The sequence below is a fragment of the Coloeus monedula genome, assembly GCF_965178545.1.
Source record: "Coloeus monedula genome assembly, chromosome: 4".
Classification (NCBI taxonomy): domain Eukaryota; kingdom Metazoa; phylum Chordata; class Aves; order Passeriformes; family Corvidae; genus Coloeus; species Coloeus monedula.
In genome coordinates, this window is record NC_138784.1 from 76,231,738 (window position 1) to 76,243,897 (window position 12,160).

Below are 12,160 nucleotides of genomic sequence, written 5' to 3' on the forward strand. Positions count from 1 at the left end.
ATCAGGGATGGGAAAGGGGCAGCAAGGAGAAAAAAATGAGATAAATTGTGTTAAATTAAACCCTTTGGAAGTTACAAATCAGAGGTGACTCAGCATAGGACCAAGAGGCACCAGTATGACACAAACAAGTTATGTATGAGATATGCAGTGGTGTAATAACTGCTCCTACCTACTGTGGGGTATACCTGGTGTGGCTGGAGCAGAGCAGGAATTTGGGCAGGAGGTACAACCAGGATTGCAAATAGCCCTGGAATCTCAACACTGTATTTCTTGTTGCAAAACAGATGTTTTCAAAACACCTGTCATCCAGCTATTTCCCAGGGCCTGTCAATGCACTGGCCAAATGCTTACTGTTTTCTCTTTTTATTATACTTCAACAGTGTTGTGTCCACAGACATTTCAAAGGTGGTAGGTCTGTGCAGACCTGGGCCTTCTCGCTCCAAGTGCCTCTAGGATGTGACTGATCCCAGCTGGTGTGAAGGAAGTGGCTGCCTTGAACTTTTACCAGCCCAGAACTTTTAACAGCCCACTGTGGGCCTTGTTTACACGTTCACAAACATGCCAGGTGAGCAGGTGAAGTGCTCTGGGCTTTTGTAATTGGCACTGGAACTCCTGTGGTCTGCTCCCCACAGATAGCAGTCTGTGGGGAGTGGGACCAAGTGGGAAAACTGGGAACACAGGAACTTCTCTCTCCAACTTCAGCCTCCTGGTGAAAGTGCACTAATTGGCCTCAGGGGCAGAGTTGGTGCCCACACCTGAATGAGGAACCTCAGAGCTGGCTGTGGGAAGGATACAGGCAGCAGGTGCCACAACTGCCCAGGAAGGACCATGAGCAACCATGAGGCAAAAGTGCTGCTCAGTGGTGACAGGAGAGAATTCCCTTGGTGCTTTCTGAGCACAAGTTGGCCAGGAAGAACCAGTGACCCCAGGGCTGGTGGCAGGAGCACACTTTCCATTTCCAGGCCCCTGTAGATGTTGGACCTCTCCAAACTGCGCTGCGCAAGGGTGATGCCCCAGCGTAACAGGCCACTCACTTCATATGTGATTGCAGTGTTTGGGCTTCTGCAAACGTCAGCACATTACAAACACATGTAAATCTGGTCAGCTTTGGCCAGTTTATGGTTAGACCATAGAACTGCAACCCTTCTTGCCCTGTGTCCTTAAGTGTAAGTGACACTGGACAAAATCTTGGAACTATACAATTTCTTCAGACAAAAATCTCCTTGTCAAGTGTTGTCAGAGGACTCTGGCAGGAATCCATGACCTCTGCCACGAGATGTAGGGTGAGGCTGTTGTCCTGTCTTGGATAGGCCAAAGTGGAAATGCCAAATTTAGCTTACTCTTATTCCTTGCCTGGTCCAGGTAACAGGTGGGCCTGACAACTTAGCTAAAAATAATTTGAAAAATCCTGAAGGAAGTGTTTACCCTGAGGAAATCATTGGGAGGACCCCCTGAAATATTATTCTTGAAACACCTGGTGAGAGTTTCATTCCAGCATCAGACTTGTGCCGGTGAGCAGGGGCTGCTTTGAGCAGGCCCTGGTAGCAGAGGTGACTCTGGCTGTGAGTATGCTCATCTGTGGGCGGGTGAGTGCTGAGTATCCCCAAGGTCCGAGTCCAGGGCCTCTCAGGGCCTTTATCCAGTGCCCAAAGGGTTTTTCCCTGAGATCCAGTGAGGACATCTCCTGTTCCAGCTTGTTCCAGTTGCTTCTCTGGTCACCATGCAGTTGTGAGAAGAGTCTGTACCCATCACCTCTCCCCAGTAACACAAGGCATCTGCAGACCGTGGTCAGAGCCCCCTTTTCCTTGTTCCAGCAACAGTGGGGCTTATGAGAAAATCCTACAGAAGAGTGCCCATGGAGAGTTTTAAAAAGTGGTGCTAGAATCACAGACTCTCAGATTGATTTGGGTTGAAAGAGACCTTAAAGCTCATCCAGTTCCACCCCCTGCCATGGGCAGGGATACCTTTCACTAGACCAGGCTGCTTTAAGCCCTGTCCAGCCTAGTCTTGGACACTTCCAGGGATGGAGAAACCCAACCTGAGAAGAAAAGGAGAACACACAAGCACAAGCTCTAGGTTGTATGAAATCTGTTGGAACTGGGTGACATCTGCAGGACAGGACAGTTTTAGTGCCCTCAGAACTACATCTGAGACAGCCAAAACCACTGAGGTGAAAAACCTGAGCAAGAAGCTGTTGCAGCTGCAGGGAGAGTCATGGCTATTAACAACCCACTGAGCTCTGGAGCCAGGTGTGGCTGCAGGGATCCCAGGCCCAGAAGCTGCCTGGGCAGCAGCAGGGTGAGCAGAGATGAGGGCAAGGAGGGCACTCAGCCGGCACATGTCAGAGCAGCAGCAATGTCAGGGAAAGCACCTGCCCAGGCCACCAGGTCCAGAGGGTGGTGTGAAGAAGTCATGCTCTACCTGGGGGCAGGGACAAGCGGAGTGTCACCAGTATCTGTCTTGGCCCATGTCCTGTGGAACATGCTCATCTCATCAGTTGTAGGAAAGAGGTAACAGAGTGTACTCCTGTCAGGGTTGTGGCTGACACAAGTCAAGGGGACCAGAGCTCCAGGGCAGGGCCAGAAGGACATGGACAGACTGGGAAATGGAGCCGGAAGGAACTGGTGAAATTCAACAAAGACAAATGCCAGGTCCTGCACCCAGTGCTCCCTGAAACAAAAATGCACCAACAGTCTCAGGAGAGGTCAGTGAAGACCCCCCAAAAAGGCTAGGGCTGGAGTCCCATGCTGAGAGCAGGGGCTGGAAGTGCTGAGTGGATTCTGCCAGCAGGAGGAATGGCTTTGGGGACACCAAGTAACCGTTTGTCTGCCAGTCCCTACAGGGAGATTATCCCAAAACCAGTGCCATGCTCATTACAGTGGGACACAGAGGGAGGAGGAGGGGTGGCAGGCAAAATCCAGACAAAGTCCACCATTTTCTTGTCCCCATCCTCAAAGGAAGCATTTGTGCTCATATGGCAACCATGACCAGCTGGCAGTGCTGCTGCAGGGAGCTGTGATACAAGAGAGGGTGGTTTCTGCTGGAGAAAGAATTCTTGAGCATCCCTCAAAACAAGCAGGGAAACAGGACTGGGAGAAGTTCCTGGTGTTACAACAGTGCACTTGGATCTGGGAAGTACAACACATGCTTGGAGAAGGTAAGTTAAGAGTCTGATTTTCAGAAGTGTTGAGTATTTATAGGATCTGGGCCCAATACTGAAGGCTGCACACCCAAATTGAGGTATTTGGTTTAAAAAACAACTTCCTTAACATTTCACAAGTTCATGGAGATTTGATTTACTGCTGGACAGCACTGGCCAGGTTTGATATCCATCAGGAGACTAGAGGGGGACACAAACCGTGGTATTTCTCATCCTAAAGGCTGTACTGAAGATGTGGACTACCAGAACTGAAGTTTCTGGCATCCTGGGAGATTTCAGTATGTTTTAATATTTGTGCCAAGTATTGATGGTCTCAGTGTTGGAAAAGTCCCTTTTCAAATATCAGAGTGGGAGGAGGTTTCTCCAAGTGCTGCCAGCATGCGCCTTCCCTACAACCTTGGGAGAGAGGCCAGGTTGTACTGGAATGCCATGGCACCGAGTTTCTGTGTGAAACAAGGAAATGCTCATCATTGCCGCAAGAAAGAGGTGCAATTTTGTAAACTCAAAGCAAACGAGTGAAAAAGTCCCATTATTGTGACCCCCTCTCCCCTGCCAGCTCAGCTGCCCTGCCTGAGAGCTGCTTGAGAACAGGCAGAGCCCAGAGTGACTGCTCCATATACACACAGGACACAGAGTTACAGCCACATGCACACACAGGGTCACAGTCACAGCTGCTCTTTTTTTACCACCTGCTGCTTATCTTTTTCAGCCCCAGACACCCTCTGACCCGCATTTCCCCTCACTGAGGCTGCTGCTCCCTTGGTATCTGTGCTGGATTTCCACACAGGGTGTTCATCCCATTCTAGGGTTGTAGCCTACACTTTCCCTGCTTCCCAAAAGGCATTACTGCTCGGGCTCTCATCTCTTGACATTCCAGATCCAGAGCTTATGTTTGGACCATCTCCTACTGCCCCATCATCAGGAACAGAAGCTGCAAGGACACCGCAGCGAAGCAATACTGCTTCCCTGCTGCAGAAACGGTGCTGTCTCGACCTCCAGACTCACTCCCTGTGGCAGTCCTCATGTTTCCTGGGGTTCCCACTTTACATTTCCATGTCACTACATGGTGAACTCCAGCTAAACTTACTCCTTCTACCAGGAATAGCTCCAGGCTCTGAACAGGCAATGTTCACCCAGCCTGAGTCAGAGCCATGTGTGCCAGTTTGGCCAAATTTAGAAATATATCCCCTGAGAGAAGGCAGGTTACAAACCACTCCTCCCCCACCACTTTTTCCTCGAAGGAAAGTGAAAGAGGTAAAAAATAATGCTAAATATTACAATCTCTCACTGTGGAGAAAAACCTTGTCCTCCCTTTGGTCTCCCTCCTCCTCAGAGCTGGAACTTGGCCCAGGCCCAGGCCCTCTGTGCTCGGTGGAAAGTCCTCCTGATGTGTTCTGATATTGAAGCAATCCAGCAGAAAAAAGGGAAAAAACAAAGACCCAGGAAAACAGAAGTTCGGCTCTCCATCTCTCTCTGGAGAAAAAGAAAGCCGAACACTGCCTGGAAAGCAAGCTGTCACCTTCCACTCCCGCCGCTGCAGAAACAGACCAGTTTTATCTCTGTGTCCTCGAAAACATGAAAACAAACTGCAAAACTGCTTTGAAAGTTTTGGTCGGGTTTTTCTCATCTCAGGCTCAGTTTAAAGGCACAGAAAGGCACAAAATTAATTTCTGGGCATAGGGCAGCAACATGGGATACACATCATAAAGTCACCCCAAGACACCATGTCACTGCTGAGCCCTTCAAACACACTGGACACTGCTTGGTGCCTTCTGTGTCCGGTCAGTGCCCCTGACAGGGCTATGTCCCACCTGTCCAAGTCCTCTTCCAGGCCTCTGGACCACATAATCTCCTCCAGAGAGCTCTGCACTGGACTGGGTGGGCATGGTTAGCACAGGTGGTGAGAGTACAGGGGATTTTAGGCACCATGCTGTGTCCCTACAGCTGTGGTGCTGCCAGTCTGGCCAAAGGCAGCATCACTGCTCTCCATCTCTGCTGGCACCTCACAGCCCTGCAACAGGTAAAATGGGGCTGTGGGAAGGATTGGGGCCCAGGAACTGCAGTTCCCAGCCCCTCTGGCATCCTCCTCCCATGCCCAGATGCTGCAGCCCAGGTGCCCGAGAGCTGCAAGGCTGGAGTGGAGTCTGGCACTGGTCTGCACCCGGCACAGCCTGGAGCAAGATGGGAGGTCAGCGTGGGTCCGGTGTCAGATGGGCTTGGTGCCGTGGGCCCAGACCCCACTGGTGCAGGCTGGAGGGTGCTGCTCCTTGCTCCTTGCTCCTGACACTGAACAGGAGCCACCTCTGAAAGCCTCTCCCCAGGGCCCCTGCAGGGTTAAAAGCTTCTGCTGCGCTTACAGCATCGAGGACACGTGAGCTTCTCCTCATGCAGGTAAGACAAACCAGGCAGCACCTGGGACTTGGCTGAGACATGGAACATAGGACAGCACCTGGGGACAGCTTACTAAGGAGTAGGTGCCATCCAGTCTCTGCTCTTGGCTGTGGAGGTGAGGAGGGGTGAGAGGGCAGGGCTTCGCTAGGTCCCTGTCATGCACTGCTTGGGGGGAACCTGGTGCTGGCCCCCAGGGCTCCTGGGTGGTCTGGGCAGGCTGTGGCTGCTGCTGCTGCCTCCAATAGAGGCATCCAGTCCTTCCCAAGAGAAATGAATCCCGTGTTGTTATCTGCTCCCTCAGTTCAGCCATACCCTCACACTGGGCTTTGGCTGTGCCCAAGGCTCAGGACCCCACCTCCCAGTGCTGTATGCTCCAGGCTACCTGCTCTCCTCACCTGAGTATGGATGCAGTGGCTTGGTGAGGAGAACTGCATTCTCTTGCAGGAGCAGCTTCCCTGGCAGGTACAGAGCACATATGTGCTCCTGCACGAGGAAGGGTGACAGAATGGTCCCCAAAACGCTGGAGTTATGCAGAAGGTCCCCTGCTTCAGGGAGGGCACCAGAGCAGGGCTGGGTCTCCGGCTCATATGTCACCATCACAAGGGTCCCTCCCATCTCACGAGGGAAGGAGAGCAACCTGACTGGCACTGGTGGCGGCTGTGTTCCCTCTTTGCTCCCCATCCAGCCTGTCTGGGCAGAGTGTGTGTACCTGTGCTGGTACCTGCACAGGGTAACACCTGGTCGGTCAGGAGTTACCATGAGAAATCGCCTTCAGTGCAAGTGAGAGAGGGAGGAAAAGGGTCGAGCCAGGTGGAGGCTCTTTCCAGGCTCATTCCTGTGCAGTCCAAGGGAGACAGGGAGGTTCTCCTCCCACATCTTCCTATTCCTTGGTGCGCAGAATGTCTGAAGACAAATGGATTAAATCTGGCATCTCTGAACTGTGGCTGTGTTTGCTGACTGCCACATCACTCCAGGGTGAACGTCAGTGTCATTCCTCTGCACATTCTTGTGGCTGCTCCGCAGCCCTGGAGTTCCATGTCCAATCCAGCCTGGATTTGTCAGCATGGGGAGGGCACCAGCTGAGCTCTCCAGCCCTTGCTGCCCCTCCTGCAGTGACATTAACCATTTCCTGCATTCTGTGAGACACAGGGTCACTGCTGTGCACCCATGGTCCATGCAGGGCTCAAGGTTCATTTCCTGGTGTGATGGACTTACACACCTCTTGCTCACCTGCTCTTTTTCCAGGTGTTGAGCCCCAGTTTGGAGCATGAACAGGTGACTAACCTTTATATGCCCAACCTCCTACTATTGAATTTATTCACATTTTTATTACTCTGGTCCCTGAAGTCCCCTATGCAACAGGAAGATCCCCACCTTTGCCAGTGACAGGTTCACCTGTCAGCAGCCCCCTACCTCTGACGAACAGGTCAGCAGGAGTAGCATCCAGGCAAGTCCTGGACAGAGCCTTCCCCTCTCACCCCACACAACAGGGATTGCTATGCCCTCACAAAGCAGCTGCCTGAGTGCTGTGACAGCTCACACAGCCTGAATTTCCAGTGCACACAGGTGCACGTGCGCACCGCAGCACTGCAGCAGGGACAGTGGGAGGCAGGAGGCGATTCCCAGGAAACTGCACCATGGGCTCCCCCAGCTTTCACCCCCCCAGGACCCGCTCCCTACTGCAGCACTGGGACAGGCATGTTGGGCTACTCCTTCATCGAAACACTGTTGGCTCAAGCTGGAGCTGGAGGAAAAGCAATGGTCTGAGATTTCCAGACCATGGGATGATACAGTCCTTGTGTCCCTCTCCAATGTGTGCAGAATTAGTAATCTAAAAATACCCGATGTGTGCAGAATTAGTAATTAAAGAATATGTTGACCGGGCAACAGCTTGAGAGCTTGCCCAGGCAGAGGTTTCCCAGCCTGGCACATCCTGGATGGAGTGACAAGTTAGGATGTCACTGTGCCAGGCAAGGAAGAACTCATCTGCTGACTGAACATTTTCCTCTCAAAGTTAAATTTTTAAAAAAATGTTGAAAAATTAGCAAGTGAAAGAGAAAGGAATCAGAACTTAATTCTGCTTCTGCTTAGCAAACCCTGGTATTGCTCCCAGTGCACAGGGAGAAAATACCCTCAGAACAGGATGGTCTTCAGCTGGAGGACCTCAAAGTTATGAATGAGACAGAACTGACTGGAGCAAATCCAGTAGGAAAAAGCCCACAATTTTAACAGTGCTTTGACGGTTTCCTGTGGTAAGCAACTGTAAGAAACAAACTCCCAACAGAAGCAGTGAATTCTCCAGCACTTAATGTTATAAACACATGACTGATGCACAGATACAGGCTTCAGGCAGAGAAATTAAAACCAGATTAATGGGTCTAAAGCAAGGGAACCAACCTGAAATTTAATCAGGTTATTTAATCTCCTGAAGAGACGTGACAATTGACTTCTGTTGCAAAAAGTATGCCTATAAAGAGGAATGGGATGCTTTCTATTTTCTTTCTTCTTTTTCTTCTTCTTTGCCCACTGTATTTTCCCACTGAAGCACCACATGGCCCCACCTGTGGAGTCCATGGCATGGGCAGGGTGGGCAGCAGCAGCCCTGGCCATAAGCGCCCAGCACATGTCACCTTCACCAGCCTTTGGCCGAGGTTCCGAACCTTAAATGCTTCCTCGTGCCTCCTCCACCTCTTGGAAACGGTGATCACAGCTCCATGTGCCTGTGAGCAAAACCCTTGTGTCAGCGTGAAAACTGAAATAGGGTGATGGAAAAAAGGTTGGGAGGTCCAGGCCAGGAGATGCCTGATAGCTTAAATTTTCCTGTGGCTCAACAAACCCCATGTGGTGAGTTGCCCTTTGCTGGAACCTGTACTTTTGTAAGTGGAACCCCTGTTTTGTGAGTGTTGGTTATCACAGAGCAGGAAACAGGATAAAGAAAAAGCATCCTTTTAACTGGTGCAGGGTGATGCCATATCCCCAGCCCGGGGCTGGGGAAGAGCAGGCTTAGTGGCTGTGGCATCTAGGGAATGCTGTGACCTGTCCAGGGGCAGGGGAGCATTTAGTCACCATAAATACATCCAGGAGGGGGAGAGACACATGCTTGGAATAGTCATCAGGACCAGGGGCTGGGTTGGCAAGGAACTTCAAGAGGTGTGGGTGGATGCCTCCTGCTCTTGGGTTTTTCTGTGTGCTTCTTCTCTAGTCAGGTACCCAACACCGGATGGCAGCTCTTTGGACTCCAAAATCCCAGTGTCTGTGAAATCTGGACATGGGAAACTTTCAACCACTAGGGACATGGGATCAGAGCCATACCACCAGTGAACTCCGGGCCTCATGGGGGTCTGTGGTCTAGTCCCCTGGCTCACAGTCCCCCCCTCCTCCTCTGTGCTCAGTTCTGGCCAAAGACTGACCCAGCTTGCCCCATGGAAGGCATGAACCACACACAGGTGACGGAGTTTGTGCTCCTGCGCTTTTCCCACGGACAGCCCTTCCTCTTTGCTCTTTTCCTGGCCATTTACCTGGCCACGCTGCTGGGCAACTCCGCAACATTCTCCCTCGTGTCCCTGGACCCCCATCTCCACAACCCCATGTACTTCTTCCTCAGTCACCTGTCCTGCCTAGACCTTTGCTACTCATCAGTGACGGTGCCCAAGATCCTGGCAAACACTCTGCGCCAACAGGCGACCATCTCCTACCGCGGGTGCCTGACGCAGACGTTCTTCCTGATGTGGTGCGCGGGGGCCGAGTGCGCGCTGTTGGCTGTCATGGCCTATGACCGCTACGCAGCCGTGTGCCAGCCCCTGCACTACGCCCAGGCCGTGAGCCGCAGCACCTGTGCAACGGCTGCCGCCGGCTGCTGGCTCTGGGGGCTGCTGGACTCAGCTGTGCACACCCTCCTGGCAGCCCAGCTCTCATTCTGCGGGACTGCCCAGCTCCAGCACATCTTCTGTGATGTGCCGCCACTGCTGGGGGCTGCCTGCAGTAACACCCGCCCCAATGAGCTGGCCCTCCATGTCTCCAGCATCTTTGTGGGACTCAGTCCCTTCCTGCTTGTCGTAATCTCCTACCTTTGCATCCTGGCCACTGTCCTCGGGATGCCACTGGCCACCAGCCGGCGCAAGGCCTTCTCCACGTGCTCTGCCCACCTGCTTGTGGTCATCCTGTACTTCGTGGCGGCCAACCTGAACTACAACCGGCCCAGCTCGGGCTATTCACCAGCAGCTGACACCCTGGTCTCTGTGTTGTACTGCATCATCAGCCCCATGCTCAACCCCCTTATCTACAGCCTTCGCAACCAGGAGGTATGGGAGGCCCTGCGGAAGGTTGTGCGGGTGAGTGGCACACCAAGCTCCCCAGGCAACAACGCCTGAGCAATGCCAGGGCTGTGACAGGCTGCCGACACGGCGCTGGCACTGCAGTGTCCATCCATGGGACATCTGTGACAGCACAGTGATCTTGGGTCTCCCAGCCCAAGCACATGGCACACTGCCATCACTCGTCTCACCCTCAGCGTATCACTGATGGCAGAATGGAAAAATAAAGTCAGGAACAAGGCTACAGGTCCAGGATCTGTCTTTATTTTCCAGATGCCGTGTGCTGAGCTCAACACAGGACCTGCTGTAGCTGTGCTACTGCCAGGGAACTCTGCAAAAGGCAAATTCATGTGATGCCAGACATGTGCTGGCCCGGAGCACGGCCACGAGCTCTGCCTTAGGGCTGCCCCAGGTCTTGAGTCAAGCCCTGTGCAGAACAAGGGCAGTGCCTTGTACTGCATAACCTGGCCTGAACAGAGGGGCTGTCACACCATCCACCTTCCCCACATGCCTTGGCTTTGAATCTGATGTCTGCTGGGTTTCCCCAGGCTGCCAGGGTGACTCTGCAGCACTTTGTACATAAGCACAGCCGCTTGCACAGGCCACCCATGGCCTCAGTGCTGCAGTCAGACAGGGAGGTCTCAGCACTGAGCTGTGAGCTGGTGGCACTGAACTGCTCATCAGAAATGCTTTGCTTTATGGACAGAAAAATCTACCTGTGCAGCTGTTGTGTGTGGTGTGGCTCTGGTTGACAGCAGCTGAGGACTGGCTGGGCACGTGGGGCTACTGCCGCTGCCTCAGTCACCTTTTCCAGCAGGGCGTCTGCAGCTGGGTCCAAGCTCAAATGACTGGGTGGGTAATGGCCAAATCTGCAGGTGCGTACATGAGGAACAGCAGTGTTCAACACTGTGGCAGAGCCAGGAGCAGGGACTCACTGGGGCAAGGGAGATGACACAGGCAGGTCACACCTGCAGCCACACAACCTACGTCGGCTGGACGTCAGCTGGACCCAAACATGCTCATCTGTAGCTCAGTTACCAAGAGATACCCAGCAATATCCAATCTGTTCCCAAAGAAACCCACTGGAGAGTCAGAACTGGGACTAGGAGGCACATGGCCTTGTTAGGAGCAGTTTGCCATTTCTTAATGCACAACACATACTGATTTTATTCTTCAGGGAAAGAAATGTTTCTGTAACCCACCTGTTGGGTTGGGCTGTTCCTCCTACCCAGACAGGCTGCAAGCCCCTCAGTCCTCCTTCCTATACGCCCTTCTGGATTCTAAAAAGTCCTTGAACCACCCTCAGTCCAGTGTCACTGGACACATCAGAGTCTGCCCAATAAACCCCTTTCTGAAGAGCCCCTGGAAAGCAACAGCAGGAAACACAGCAGGAACTGCACAACAAAAAAAGGACTGGGGAAGTTACCTCAGAGAAACAAAAAAATCAAAGCACTCCAACCAAACAAAACTCCCAAAGCCAACCAAACAGAAACCCAAACAAGAAACCTCTGGAAAACTTACATTAAAATTGATAATTTTTAACTTGAATCCCAATGCACCTTTCCTGTAACAGACACAGCCTGTGGGTTTTCCCAGAATCAAACACTGAGCAGGAATGCCACACTCCTGCCCAGGTAGTACAGGCTTGGTCAACTGCTGCGTGGTCCAAAACTCAGCTGTGAACCACACTGAACTCTAAAGCTTTAGTGTCACAGTGGGACCCTGTGCACCTACTACTGGCAGTGGCAGTGACTGGGGTGTGCTTCCACAGCCCCTCAAGTGTTCCCACAGCCCTTCAGGTACTGTTCTACTCAGCTGTTCCTGGTTTATTCCTGCTGTGATGGTACCTGCATCCCACAGAGCAACAACTCCCACAGCTGAGCATCCGCCTAAGATGTACTGGCTTGAGGGAGGGATTTGCTTTGCGTTTCTGAAAACTGTTTTAAACATTAATGATAAAATATTTCCTACTGTCCTGCTTCCCACCTGCCCAGCCTTCTCCCCACATCTGTGATGAAGAGTCAGGGGGCCTTTTCAGGAGCCTCCAGTAGGCACAGGGGACACAAGCTGTCACAGAATCACCGTGACACAATTTGAGCCAGGCCAGAGCAGAAGCTGTGAGAGAGGGCACAGCCTCCTGGGACAGACACACCTGTGCCCAAAAGGAGCACACAGACCACACTCACGTTTCTCTGCTCTATGCTGCAAACATGGCTCATCCTGAAAGTGGAAACCCTTCCTTGGAACAAAGGCAAATTTGGCTTTCCCAGTGCTCTTTTCCCTGACCCCTGACTAG

The 12,160-nt window shown here is 52.4% G+C and overlaps 1 protein-coding gene across 1 annotated transcript; it reads left to right on the forward strand.

Annotated features, from left to right (window-relative positions):
• Positions 1–8,967: 8,967 nt before the first annotated feature.
• LOC309572343 (olfactory receptor 5V1-like) lies at positions 8,968–9,921 on the forward strand (the record flags this gene model as incomplete). Its single annotated transcript, XM_082280540.1, has 1 exon — positions 8,968–9,921. Exon 1 carries the CDS (start codon positions 8,974–8,976, stop codon positions 9,919–9,921), a length of 948 nt encoding a protein of 315 aa, XP_082136666.1. The 5' UTR covers positions 8,968–8,973.
• Positions 9,922–12,160: the final 2,239 nt, after the last annotated feature.